At 35.5% G+C, this 15157-nt stretch overlaps 1 protein-coding gene across 1 annotated transcript in view; it reads left to right on the top strand.

Moving 5' to 3' along the window:
* The window catches only part of LOC100375556 (tyrosine-protein kinase Src42A-like), a 39975-nt gene extending 26719 nt beyond the window's left edge, over nucleotides 1-13256 (top strand). Inside the window, exons 2-8 of the mRNA XM_085493434.1 lie at nucleotides 50-171; nucleotides 2702-2865; nucleotides 3140-3308; nucleotides 4453-4611; nucleotides 6529-6707; nucleotides 8593-8749; nucleotides 9238-13256. Coding sequence (XP_085349560.1) covers nucleotides 50-171; nucleotides 2702-2865; nucleotides 3140-3308; nucleotides 4453-4611; nucleotides 6529-6707; nucleotides 8593-8749; nucleotides 9238-9449 — 1162 coding nt within the window. The 3' untranslated portion in view covers nucleotides 9450-13256. The remainder of the gene's footprint in view (nucleotides 1-49; nucleotides 172-2701; nucleotides 2866-3139; nucleotides 3309-4452; nucleotides 4612-6528; nucleotides 6708-8592; nucleotides 8750-9237) is intronic.
* Nucleotides 13257-15157: the final 1901 nt, after the last annotated feature.

Here is a 15157-nt window from a genome sequence, read left to right as displayed (position 1 = left end):
GAAAATTGTGTGTACTTTCATATTGTATAAACTTTTGTTTCTTCTGTAGATGGTATTTTGGAAAGATAACCAGGGTTGAAGCTGAGAAAAAATTACTACTGCCCCAGAATGATCATGGTTCGTTTCTTATACGAGATAGTGAGAGCCGACGAGGAGAGTACTCCCTGTCAGGTCAGTTTCTCTGAATCTGTATTTTTCTGGTTTTTATAATTTCACTATTTTGATTTTTGATGTAAGTACAGGGATTGCGTTAACGCGGAATTACGCGTCCGGGAAGCATAGTTTTTCTGTGGGACGCATGAATTTTTCAACTGGTGAGTCCCTGGGACGCATCCGGTGAGCACACGTCTCGGTCGTATTATGATAGGTCTAAAGGCATTGTGTGCGTCTGCGATGCCATTGTCCCGCATACAAAGTTCATAGAGCTTTTAAATTCACGTACACTACTGTGCCATTGTCTTCAAAAACACCTATTAGCATCTACAATTCACAATGGAAAGTGTGAAGTCCCGTCTGAAGTACGGCGAGACAGTCAATACTGAGATCTGCTAATTTAACCGCCTAAAACTTACAATGTCACCCAGGGTAATTTTTCTCCAAAAAATTACTTTAACGAACCTGGTACGTGAAATAAACTTTATTTTCCTAATTTAATTGGTAACGAAATTATATTCTAAACAAAGTAAAAACGATCACAACTGCCGAGCAACAAATGATCACGGTTGCGCAATCCAGTCATGTTGAGTTTCACAATTGTTGATTATTACTCAGTAGTGATTATAATAAAGTTTAAAAAAAACAAATTTGTTGAATTGTAATGAAATGCAAATAAAATTCAACTTCGTTTCGTCGTAAGCAAATAATTCCGGTCGCAAATTAACGCTCAATGCTGTCGAGTATCCGCCATGTTCCTTGTCTTGCATGGTTGACCTAATAGGTCAAATCTCCAATTAACCAATAAAAATTCTGGATAACGCCAACATGTTCAAATTACCATAGTTCATTTAAATATGTTAATGTTATTTAACATGGTTGACCTAATAGGTCAAATCTCCAATTAACCAATAAAAATGCTGGATAACGCCAACGTGTTCAAATTACCATAGTTCATTTAAATATGTTAATGTTATTTAACACAACGCGGAAGAGATTTGCCGATGTAGCAGTACGATCATTTGGCTTGGATTTTTACGGGAAAACGGCATGATTTTTTTTTTCGAATCAAAAAATAGTTGTTTTCAAAAGATAAACTAAGCGTTTGAAGACTAATTTAACATAATTTTCAGTGACAACAACTCGAACCGAAACGAAGTTTGCGCACTCACGCTAGTCACAAAAAACGTACTCTTGAAATTGAATAAAAACTTAAACTCTATTTTAGGCGTCAGGAAAGATTGAAATGTCCGAAAAATGACGGCAAAATATTTAAATAACAAATATTAAATAAAATCTGCCAAAAAATCGCCGATTTCTTGGTCCCATTTAATTTTTTTTAAAAACCATAACTGCCCAGATGCGAATTTACTTCAGAATCTGGTACTACTGAGTACTAGTATGTACACATTTTTGGTGTATTGTTTTCTGGGGGCAATATTAATCGAAACAATGAACTATTTAATTATATAATACAAGTGACTTTGGGGGGAAAAAAATCACTTTTCTAGAAGCCATGGATCGATTCGTTATTTGCAAGATCGCCTCCCCGGCAGGTTCCATGTGGCAATGCCTTTTCTTGACAGAATCGTATTAAGTCTAAGTTAAGTCAGACACCAGCTCATTTATCTTGGCTTATGAAGAACTTGAAGGTAAACCCAGTAATGATTTAAAATTTTCACAAGCAGCATTACATTTTAATAACAGTAAAAATAGAAGTAAACCATGTAAATAATGCAGATTGCTGACATGTAAAGGCTGGAATGAACATGTAAATAAAGTACAATATAAATGTGATTACCTGTTTATGTTTATTGTGTAATAGTTCGTGCAACAAACTATTTTAGAAAAATAAAGTGCGGTAGCGGCAGGGACCCCACATATTTTTAAGGGACCCACACATTTTATAAGGGGTGGGTCCCAGGGACTCCACATTATCGAACACTAATGCAACCCCTGAAGTATATTCACTGGGTTGTAAATCCATAAATTTCCTGTGAAGGAGTTGTAACATCATTTCACAGGTTCAAGTGTATTTAATTTAGCGGATTTTATTTATCAGTGAAAATTTATAGAAATAGAAATTTATCCAGTCAATAATTAATGCATTTATTTAGTGGTGTTTTGTGCAATAAAATGAGAATTGTAATCTCTTTATTTTCATCGCTGTCAATTTTCTCCATTTTAAATGAGAATATTAGTGAGGATGACATTTTTTCAAAAGATGCTGAATTTCTCTTCTTCATTCTCCTGAAGATTCTCTAAGGCTTAGGTTTTTGAAAACGAATAGGACAAATGAATCCCATTAACACATTAATTAGATGATTGAATTGTTTACCTGGGAAGAACACTGCAACTGCCATATATAATTTTATCCCCTCGGATCCATGTAGATGTCTAGTGATTTCCCCAATTTCATGTTACTAATGGGAAAGATATTGTACTTTTAACCATCCCAATGAAATCTTCACTGCTCTAACAATATCAGTTTTCTGGATTCACAAAATTGGCTTACAGTATATTGGTCTTGTTTGTCTATTTCTTTCAGTACGAGATGGCGATACTGTTAAACACTATAGGATACGTCAGCTAGATGAAGGTGGTTATTTTATCGCTCGTCGGTGTACGTTTTCAACGCTTAGTGAAATGGTACAGCACTACAGTCGAGTACCAGATGGGCTATGTGTCAATTTGAGGAAGCCATGTGTTATGGTAAGATTATTTGAGTTTCTATGCTAATGAGTACATGCCATTGTTGATTCCATGATGAGAAGCATTATGAATATCATATGAAAATTTCTGCTTACAACTCTTCCAAGGGAAACTTTGAGCCAATAACATTTTCTTTGTGCTAAGCCTTTTTGTTGAGTACAACAGCAAATATTGTGAATATAATAACAAATACTTCAAAATACTGTTAGCTTTTGTTTTACACAAGTTTAATGATTTCCTTACTTAATGACCAAAAATGATTCTTTTTGCCTAGATGGAGAAGCCTCAGACGGCGGGCATGTCTTATAATACAGTAGATCAATGGGAAATACCTAGAGAATCGCTGGCGACAATACGTAAACTAGGTTCTGGTCAGTTTGGTGATGTCTTTGAAGGACTTTGGAATACTACTACACCTGTTGCTGTTAAACAACTGAGAAAAGGTAAATTTAGTTTGTGGCAGTAAGACAAACATGGCTTCTGTGTAATGTTCCGTGGAAAATAATTTACTTGGGTCATTTTAACCTTTTGCACGCCAAAGTCAACTTCAGGCACCATCCACAAAATAGTTACATTTCATAGTCCCTGCTCTTCCAAATGAAATTTGTCTATCAAATACTAGAAGCAATGTCACATTTTGTTTGTCTAGTACAAAATTAAAATTTAATTCAGTAAAAAATTACCAAAAATTTACCCAAATTTGAGTGGGAACAAAGGTGGACACTAAATAAAAAAAATGCTTTCATGTCATAGGGTTGGAAGGTTAACCTCAAGAAGCTAGCATATTTTTGCCTTGCATACTTTTCGTGGCTGTTGGTTGAATAATCCACTCTGATATTGTTTGTTGCATCTCATCAAATCTGATACATACATACCTTAACTCCACTTATTGACACTACTTTAGTGTTAGCTCTCTGATTTTGAAACTTTCTTCACAGCTTGAGTTCCAACAGAATACTTACTAGTAGAGATTTAAAATGGCATTTTGAACACAGTCGTAAAAAAACTTACGTTGCCTGAAAACAAGAGGTTCACAGTTGGTGTTAGCACAGATACGAGATCCCTCCTTCGAAGCGCCCTCTGTGGGTCAATTTTCAACCCATGATCCTTTGCAAAATCCAATATGGTGGAAACAGATTTCTGCCCTGTAGAAAGCAACAAATTACATAACTTGTATAATACAGACATAATCTTTGATTTATTTTGACAAGATATTCCATTCCCAGCGAAACAAACATACATACATGAATGCCATCTTGGTTCTTGAGTGCTTTGGATAGTCGTGCTCATCTCGGCAATTAATTAAACCTTCATAGTGTATATATGTTTTTTGTACCTGTGCAACAATCAAAGTTGCTAACTTTGTTAATAGCGAATACATATTTCGCCAATGTGCAGCACAACAACTGCCCTTGAAGTGATTATCTTTACTGTTGTCCGCATGCCTTTTACTTCAAGTGGATAAGCGTGGCTAATCATCACTGCGTATATTCTGCCACAACTTAGTATTATTAGCATTTTCCTAACATGACTAGACTAGGATTTGATGATACACTTACTTGTGTGTGTGTGTATTTCCTTGTATAGGAACCATGGACCCAAGTGATTTTCTGCGAGAAGCTGAGATTATGAAGAAACTGAGGCATCCCAAATTAGTGCAGCTCTATGCAGTATGTACTCTGCAGGAACCAATCTATATTGTAACGGAACTTATGAACAATGGTAGTTTGTTAGATTACTTGCAAGGTATGTTTCTTTCTCTCTTGTAATTCATTCATTTTATTACGCATGTCAACATGCTAATTCTTGAAATGAAATAAAGGCTGATCAATACAGTTTTATGATATGCTGTGAAAAGATTGCTTATTGCCATACAAGGGCATATTTAAAAACAATTGTTTTCGAGATTAACATATTACCTTTAACAGATTGAGTTGTTAATTACAAGGAAACAAAAAAACATGACTTCTGAAAATTCTGAACATATGTCCTCCCCAGCTGCTTTCAAGCAACAATTATTGCATTTTTATTTGTTTATTAAAAGTGTTATTGAAAACTTGTTATTAAAAATAGTTCTTGGATGAAATTTGAACATACTAGTCTATTTTTATCTTGATACCATTCCTGCATGTCTATTTTCTATCGTATCATCTTCATAGATGTCAACAGCAATAATAATAATACTATGTTTCTGCTTCTGGTCATTCATTTTACATTCAAAATACTGAGTCTTTGTTAGTAGTAATCCATGTTCTGCTGAATTAGCTGTAAAAATTTACTCTCCAGTAAAATGTTCAGCTAATTTACATACTTTAAACTGTCTCTACTGAACATTTTTCGCTGTTTCAGGATTTTATAGTTCCATGATTACAAAATGACGCGAAAGTTGCTCATACTCAGTGATGTAGGAACCCCGAGAAATTTTCCCTGCTGCAGGATTTCACAGTTTTCACTTACTTTGAAAATTGGTCTTGCCTGAAATTATTACAGTGTGAAAGGGTTGTTTGATTATTTTTATTCCATAAGTTGCACCATCATATTTATGATTGGTCTGCGGAGAGCACTATATCAGTTTCAGTTGATTACTTGATCTGTGCAATTTAGGCATTCACTGCTGGTGTGATATGTATATAATGATGAAAAATACAGAGTTTGTTTTCTGTAAAAGAATCTGGTTTCACTGTTTTGATATTTGGAGAAACTCACTGGGTTTGAAATTCACTCATTTGCCAGTGAAACAATGAGTTCTGTTACTTGAAATGTTCGCACAGATTTAATTTAGCAGTGAAAGTCATGAAATTAAAACCAAGTGAGAATTACTGCCTTTATAGTAATTACATTAAACCAGTACTACTGTAAACCATGTCTCAAATGAACATGTGTGAGAAGTTTAGACATTGTAGGCATAGTAGTAGCCAGACTTATAGTTGGTAAATATGTGGTCGGTATGAAATCAGCATACTGAGTTATCCTTGAAAACCTCTTTGGAAGGAGGTCATTAGTCTTGGTGGGATCATGCAAGGCATTCCCACCAGGTGGTCACTTTGTTCCCCTAAGCCGAGCCAACAAATTTTCTCACTGGTAATTGATGACCAATATAATGCAAATGTATAACTGAGTTGAGAGCTGTTCTGCCCGTGTCCAACATGTCTGATAAATCTATGATAAATAATAAAAAGATCATTTATGTTTAGCCAATGGATAAGTTAAGACTTGTGTAGACGTGTCTGGAAATGTTAGTGAATGGTTTGTAAGTGTTAAAGATGGTTTCTGTATTTGTGCATCACATCTACACATCAGTCAGTGTTATCATTGTACTACGTTTGTTTTTGTGTGGTATTCTTGTAGTTATTTTATCACTCTTGTCATGTGACCTATCGGTTCTGGCTGTGTGGTTATTTCCGTAACTCCACACTTGGTCCTTTGTCTCTACGTAGATTTGTTATCAGCCACAGTTTTGTCACATACTGATTAGTGATCACCGCAGTTATGCAAATGTATACTTCCACTGACAGCAATTGGGCAAACCCAAGTTCACATTTGTTCGCATTTTAATCGGACTACCGTGGTACAAGTCATTATTTGCACCTCTGAGCCATGCTGTTTGTAACAGCCACAATTATGGTCACCATAGACTAACTCTTGTGTTATATATCATTATAGGTGGTGGTAGAAAATTGAAATTACCACAACTTATAGATATGTCAGCTCAGATTGCATCTGGTATGGCCTATTTAGAATCGCAGAATTACATCCATAGAGATCTGGCTGCAAGGAATATTTTAGTCGGGGACAATAATATCTGTAAAGTAGCTGACTTTGGGCTAGCAAGGCTTATCAAGGTAAGTCGTGTAAGAGGAATTGACTGAGCATGGTAGTGAATAGTACATTCTCTAATTACCCTAATTTAGGTGGTGGAGCATTTTCTGCGTTCCGAGCCTTCTCTGGATTAAAGGTATCTAGGTGGTGTGTTAAAATTGCCTGTATTAAGGGAGTTCATGTGGTGGGTCATTTTTGGTTTTCAGTCTTGCAGTTGAGGGCATCTAGGGTGTCAGATATTTGGGGTTGAGGGCATCCAGATGGTGGGTTATATTTGGAGTTGAGGGCATGCAGGTGGTAGTTTATTTAGGGTTGAAGGTGTACAGGTGGTGGGTTATTTGGGGTTGAGGACATCCAGGCAGTGGGTTATTTGGGGTTGAAGGCATCCAGATGGTGGGTTATATTTGGGGTTGAGGGCATGCAGGTGGTACTTTATTTAGGGTTGAAGGTGTACAGGTGGTGGGTTATTGGGGTTGAGGATGTCCAGGCAGTGGGTTATTTGGGGGTTGAGGGTATCTAGGTGATGGGTTATTTAGGGTTGAGAGCATCCAAGTGGTGGGTTAATTGCGATTGATGGTGTCCAGGTGGGGGGTTATTTGGGGTTGAGGGTATCTAGGTGATGGGTTATTTAGGGTTGAGAGCATCCAAGTGGTGGGTTAATTGCGATTGATGGTGTCCAGGTGGGGGGTTATTTGGGGTTGAGGGTATCTAGGTGATGGGTTATTTAGGGTTGAGAGCATCCAAGTGGTGGGTTAATTAGGTAGGGGTAGGGGTGGGGGTATTTACAGTTGAGGATTTTTAGTCCCCGTTCGGACGAAGTCCGAAAACGGGGACTTATAATTCGGTCTCCGTCCATGCGTCTGTGCGTCCGTTCAGAGCCATATCTCAGAATCCCTTGGTCCGATTCCGTTCATTCTTTGCATGTGCCTAGTACTTTATGTGGGACATGTGCACATGCATTGGTTTAGCGATTCGATTCAAAATGGCCGACTGGTAGCCATCTTGTTTTTTGAAAATGTTGTATTTTGGACAGGCTTTGTCAGTTTTCATTCAAATTTAGTACATAGATCATACATGTTAGGATACATGTCCCCGACCGTCCGTGAGTTCCTGAGTCTGTCCGTCCGTGTGTCCGTCCGTCAGTCTGTCCAGTCATATTTCAGAATCCTGTGGACCGATTCCCTTCATTCTTTGCATGTGCCTAGTATCTTATGTGGTACATATGCACATGCAGTGGTTTAACGATTCAATTCAAAATAGCCGACTGGCAGTCATCTTGTTTTTTGAAAATGTTGTATTTTGGACATGCTTTGTTAGTTGTCATTCAAACTTGGTACATAGATTATACATGTTAGGATACATGTCCATGACGATTTATTTCGCAATTGGATCAAAGATGGTTGACTGGTAGGCATCTTGTTTTTTTTTATGCGGTATCTTGGACGTGCTCTGTCAGTTTTCATTCAAATTTGGCACATACATGTACTTTATACATGTTAGGATGCATGTCCATGACAATTTGTTTCAAAATCTGGTCAAGGATGGCCGATTGACAGCCATCTGACTTTTTGGCCTTACTACTTTATTTCCACAATTTATGTACCATTTTCATTTGTATTTGGCACATACATCATACATTTCAGTGTGTTTCATAATCAGATCAAAGATGGCCGAATAACCGCTGTTTTTATTTTTGGCCATATTACTACTACACGGAACACATGTTTTGATGTAAATAAACAATCTGTTGTATACCCCACTTGGAACTCAAGTTTCAAGGACACGCTTGCGACAACCCCTCTGCTTTAATATGACGAGCGCAAACAGAACTTTCAAAAATTTAACGGGGACTGTGTCATTTTCAATGACTTGTTTAAACCAGTTAATAACCTTAGTATTTCATTTCAGGAGGATGAATATGAAGCTCGTGTTGGTGCCAAGTTTCCCATCAAATGGACTGCACCAGAAGCTGCCAACTATAATAGGTTTACTATTAAATCTGATGTCTGGTCATTTGCTATCCTACTTACTGAAATAATTACATATGGTAGAGTTCCTTATCCAGGTGAGTTAATGCTACAGCCTTTGATCAGTATAGTTTATTATATTGTAACTATTTCATGGTTGATGGTAAATGCCCCTCTGTCAAGGCTGTGGACTTCTGATCACAATATGGTTCATTTACATTACACATGACTGAAAAAGTAATAATATTAATTGTATATTTGCTCTGGCAGTAGCTCACATAAATGACAAAGGTTTATCCATGGTAAATTAACACTCATTAATATGGATCCGCTAAATTAAATACACTTGAACCTGTGAAATGATGCTATAACTCCTTCACAGGAAATTTATGGATTTACAACCCAGTATATATATATATATATATCCAAAGTAAATTGTATTTTAATGATCCAGTATACAATGTATAAAAAAAATGATGTTTATGTTCATATTAGAGATGTGCTTCAAATGAAGCAAGTACTGCAGTGTGAAAATAATAATCTATGTCTGCATGAACTTGACATTACATATGTTTGTTTTGTTTAGGTATGACCAATGCTGAAGTTTTACATCAAGTAGACCACGGATACCGCATGCCATGTCCGCCGGGTTGTCCAGAGGCTCTGTATCAGATCATGTTGGAATGTTGGAAAAAAGAAGAAATGGAAAGACCAACGTTTGAAACACTTCAGTGGAAACTGGAAGATTTCTTTACTTTAGAACGCCAGGACTATCATGATGCAGGGGTTGTCAGCTAATCCCCCTGTACGATAATTGTGTGGTCGACTTGTATATTACACAAGCTGGGATTCGGCAATACCATTTGAGTTTGTGGGGTTGTTGATTACCCCCTCCAGACTTTCAATTCAACACATAGCATCGTTTGTACGCCAAAATAACATACTCAATAACATACTTTGCATAATACTTTGTATATTTTTTATTTTGTGATGTCACTGTGAAAGTAGCAGAGTTTTGCCTCTAGGTGGCGCTATTGCAATTCAAAACTTTCCATGGAGAAATCAGAGAAAGTTGTAATCGAAGTCAGTCTCCTAAACTGATTTCTGTAGAATGCTCAATTTTTTCTTGCATTTTTTGCGCAGTAGAAGGTAAAGTAAAACCACCTTTCATTAAATCAAGTTTCATCTGCTCAATGGAATGTGGTTATTGACAATGAAGTGCAGGTGCGAGACTACACATATTTTTATGGCAATATTACCAGGAACAACTACATGTATAATGACATTGTACCTTATCGTTTTATCTCATGATCTGACCAACTCTGATTTATTATCTCTGACAAAAAATGATAAAACTCATACCGGTAAACCGTTCAACTCCTGGTTTGAAAACAAACAAATATTTTTTCCTGTTTTATTATTCTGTTTTTGACTGACTGGTTACTTTGCTCTAGATCATAAGGGAAACATGAAAAAAAAAGTATGGTCAGCCTTTAACAAATTAATTTGAGTGAAGATTGGCAGCTAGTGTAGATCTATGGCCAGTGTGTGTAGTTCACATCTGTCTACTTGATTCCTGTATGTCCTTGGACTTTCTTTTATTTCACCATTCAGTGAGTTGGTGTTCCTGGACAGCAGCAGCAGCACTGGGTAGTTTTCGCTCATTCCAGCCAGTATATATATCTGCAAACTTTATAGGTATACTACATGTGGCCAAATTTATTGTCCACACTTAGTAACAAAATGGTTTTACTGTATTTACTTCATTAGAAGCGCATACACTTAAGTCATATTCTAATGATTCAGTATACAATTTTTGATTCAAGCTCACGTTTGTTAAAGATGTCTTTCTAATAGAGAAAATATGGTAACTGTGATGACAATGACAGCTTTATCAATACAGTTAATATGATCAGCGTTTCCTTTCCGCTAATTTGCCACTGAGAAACTTTGCCAGGAAAATTAAATATAATATATATAATTTAGTGTAAAATCATGCTGATAATGAAATATTACTGCACAGGTTGGCGACGTTACTGAGTAAGTTGCACTCAAGTCAGGCTAAGAAGGAACACAGGAACCAAGATTTTAAAATTTACTGTAGATAAATGGAAATGCAATTACTATTTTTAATGAAATCAGAAATTTTGCAATTGTGTTTTAAATTATTTACTTTAATATCTGCTTCAAACCACTATTTTTTGTTGACAGTTGTAATCGTATGTTCCAGAGTTGTCATAATTACATGTAAACCATTAAGTGTTATCACAGAGTTTTGGCTTTGCATTATATTTCAAGGTACGCATAAGAATATTGAAAACACATGTCTGAATATTTACTTCTAGTCTGCAACTGCAAAAAGTTGCTTGTCAGAATGATGCACACAAAACTGTGGAATGAATGAATTGTCTTTATATTAGCGTCAGTTGCAATGACTTTAATGATGAAATTTAATATTAACTTTTAAATGTCAGTGTTTGTGATTTTTAAGGTGTGTAGGTAAAATGCAATGTAAAAACGTCCTTAAATGTAGGAAAAAAAGTCAAATTTGATAAAGGTCTATTGTGATGTTTATGTATACTTCACTGTGAGAAAAATCTGTTATTCTTAAAAGCCAAGAGCAGGATTTGTTATTATAATGCTCACAGTACTCGGAGGTGGTTTTATTCAAAAATTTCTGTGCCATTTACAAAGATGTATTATTTTTGGAAACCCCTTAATACAACTTTATAATATACTGATTTAGTTTGTTTTAGAGAAATATGAACTTTATCTAATTTCAAGCCTGAAGTAGAGCTGGGGTAACCGCTTTCATAATTTTTTTGGTTAGACAGTAGATGTCAGCACCTGTCAAAACAGTGTTTTGATTTTCTGTGGCCGCGAATTTGTTTTGTATACCCAACCAGTATTATTGTCAGCTAATTGGTTGACAGTACAACTGTGTTGCAAGCTACTTCTGATAATGATCTGATGGCTTTTCTTTAAAGTAACATTGCTTGTACCACAGCTGTATTGTCAGCGGATTAGTGATAATATTGAAGGTTTACGAAACATCAGTCACAGTACTGTAAACTGACTAATTTTCACTGGGTTTAAATTTCGCTGATTTACCATTTCAGGCATATTCAGTGGGTTTTAAATTCACGGTTTTATAATTTAGATAATGTGTTCTATGCTAAATTTTACATATTCACTGGGTTTTAATTTAGTTTCCAGTCAGCGAAATAAGCAAAATTAAAACCCAGAGAATAATTAACTTTTTTACAGCAATATATTTCCTGTATGAAAACTATTACTGATAATGTAGAGGCATGACATATTTAAAAACAGTCACATTTTTTAAATGGATGACACAGGTGTTCATGGGTACATCTTTTGTTTAAATTTACACATGTGCGGTGATTACTGCCCCTTTAAGTCTTAGTTCATTGCAGTCGTGTGGGTTTGAATTTTGTGTAAATAAAGCACTTGTCCGGCCCATATGCATACATGTTGCTATGCATAGTTTTCAGCCCACATCAAACACACATAGTCGCTATGTCCAGCACTTATAAAAAATGTGATCTCCATCTGGTATAGCTACCATATTGTTTAGGCTGTCAATATCACCATTGCACAATCGAATGTTTTCTCACTATCTACATTCTGTTTTCTGCTATAGTCGCGTTTCACACAACGCTTTTTTATTTGCCAAATGATATAGAAAGACTACCGACTTCCTTGCAGTACGTTTCACTTAAGGTTGCTCATATCGAAAGCACATTTTCTGTTTAAAAATTTACTAGTGGCCTGCAACAGCAAAATTTTGAGTTTTTGAACGAGTTACTGACACTCTTTTGTCGATGATGCACATGGAATTCTCCTAAACACTAATCCATGGGCATGCAAGATGACAAATATGACACATTTCAATGTCGCACCTGGTGTCTACGATTTCCCAGACTCGCTAAAATTAATCCTGTGAAATTGATGCGGTTACAGAATTGAATTAATTCACAAGTTGTTAAAAAACAAAACAAATTATGTATGTTAATTACTTGTAAACACTTGTAAACACTTGTGGAACATTGGCTGGGAGTGTTTAATATAAAAAGTTTCTACATTTGGGGGAGGGGGTGTATATAATATTTCAATGAAAACTAACTATATATCCTAACCATTATAGATACAAATTGGTGAAAAAGCTTGCTTTTAATACTTCATTTAATCTAGACTAGAATTTAGTACTTCATAATTCAGTATCTCAGATCATGCCACATTTTACGTTGATCATGCTTGCTTCTAGCACTGTATAATATAAAGATCATTTTCTTGTACGAGACTTTTTTGGGAGAATGGGGGGGGGGTAAATGTATAGCAATCATGTTTCTATCGGTCTGTTTTCATACAGTACATGTAGATTTACTGTGCCAATTTGATTGATTTATAATCGTGCGATATTTCTATTTTTGCCACATTTTTCTATTGATAGTATTAATTGCAATGAGTGTTTTACTTTCAATATGTGAATTACAAAACAGTTACATATTAGTCCCATTGTTTGTGCCATGTATTTTTTTTATATATAAAAAAAGCGAAATTAATAAAAACAAATATTTGACCTTAGCTTGAGTTTGATTAATTAAATACTCTGAATACAGTAATCCAGAGTAAGGCTTACACACACACACAAAAAAAGTTTCATGCCAAACATTTTTTTTTTTAATGGGCCAATGAGAATTTTATTTGCAACATGCAGTGGTAAAAATGAAAGTAATAACAGATTTTTTTGGTGGTAAGCATGCAATATTTTTGTTTAGGCCAAAGGCCATTCCAGTGCAAATATAGGTAAGTGGGGGTAGGGTGTGTACCAAACCTTTTGATAACTTGGATTTGGCACGTCTGTGTATCAAGAAAACCCTGTGAAAATGCAGACCTGTTATGGATGTTTGGAGATAAATGTATATTAGTGAACAGCAGGAGTGCACCCTTGAATCCATTGATCAAAAGTACATCGACTCTAGTTGAACACTGAAGTCTGCATGCTGATAGTCCTATCAATTTCTTATTATACTCTTAAACGCATTTACTCAACTTTGTTGCCCTCCATTTTATGTTAGAAAGAATGATGCTTAGTAACAAATATAATCTGAAAGGTTTTAAGACGAACAAGACACTATACAAATCAAAAAAAAGTTTAGAAAACACCCAAAATTTAAATTTATCATTTCAAATAAGAAGCTTGGTGAATATATTGGTCTGCCGTTCACAGGTTTGTAACTAATGTGTGTGGTTTTCTCAAGAACATCTGCATGCCAAATTTCCTTAAAATGAGAATTAATCGGGTCTTTGTTCCAAGGAAATTATATACCAAGTCTCATTGAAATGCAGTAATGAGATATAAGCAGAAAATTGGTTAATTATGCAAATTAGTTTTTAATATGCATGTATGCATCAAGTTTCATTGAAATCTGTTGAGTAGTTGAAAGGACTTCAAACAGGCTAGTAATATGCAAATTGGGTCATTAATTGCAACCAATAACTAAATATGTCTGTGCATTATCCCAATGCATCTGTACAAAGTTTCATTGAAATATTTTAACTGTTATTGCGAAACCAGTGAAATGGCTGAAAATTGGCTCATTAAGATGCAAATGAGATCATTAATATTCATGAATATCAACGAAAAACTAACCAGTTCTGCCCAGTATTCTTAGTTATCTATGTACCAAGTTTCATCAAAATCCGAACAGAGGTTCTTGAGATACTGAAGGAACAGACATACATAAATACATGTATATACACATACGTACAGACAGGGTAACCACAAAGACCCCCATTTTGCGTTTCAAACATGGGAGTCAAAAACTTTATATTGGAAAGTAAACCCCCCAAAAATAGCCATAAACCAAAATAATTAATATGGAAATTAAAAGAAAAAACATTGGAGCTTATACCTACATCAGGTTTTATTCAAAATGTTACAAATATAGAATTAAGCGTATAGACAAAATCTGCATAGAAAAGCTGTATTTTTTAAATCTGTAACCTCTTGACTGCTCCACAATGATTACACAAAGTGAACTGCACTCAAGGACTTTCCACTAGTGGATTTAGAAGCATTTGACCTAAAGTCAGATTTGTTTTGCTTTTCACTAATCTAGCATGTTTTCACCACAAATTCTGAACTTTTGATCAAATGGGAAATTATAAAAAAAAATGGTCTTGATACAAATTTAAATACTGGTAGTGGTAGTATGGTTTTGGTGAGTCTGCCCTCTATAGATGAATAGAAAAACACTACCTTTTTTATCAAATTGAATTCAACAACCAGAACCAAACTTACTTTAGTTAGTGCAACAATATTTACCAACAAATTTGTTTATTTTCACTGATAAAATAATCATGACTCACAGTTTCAAGAGAATCAGTCTACATACATGTGGACAGCCAGATGGCCAACAAACAGGTGTAAGTGGAGGGGGGAAGGGGGGTAGCTGGTACAGTTTTACGGGAAATAAAAAGGG

This window comes from Saccoglossus kowalevskii, chromosome 18 (assembly GCF_978046115.1).
Source record: "Saccoglossus kowalevskii chromosome 18, keSacKowa6.1, whole genome shotgun sequence".
Lineage (NCBI taxonomy): Eukaryota > Metazoa > Hemichordata > Enteropneusta > Harrimaniidae > Saccoglossus > Saccoglossus kowalevskii.
This window is presented reverse-complemented; position numbering and strand designations above follow the sequence as displayed.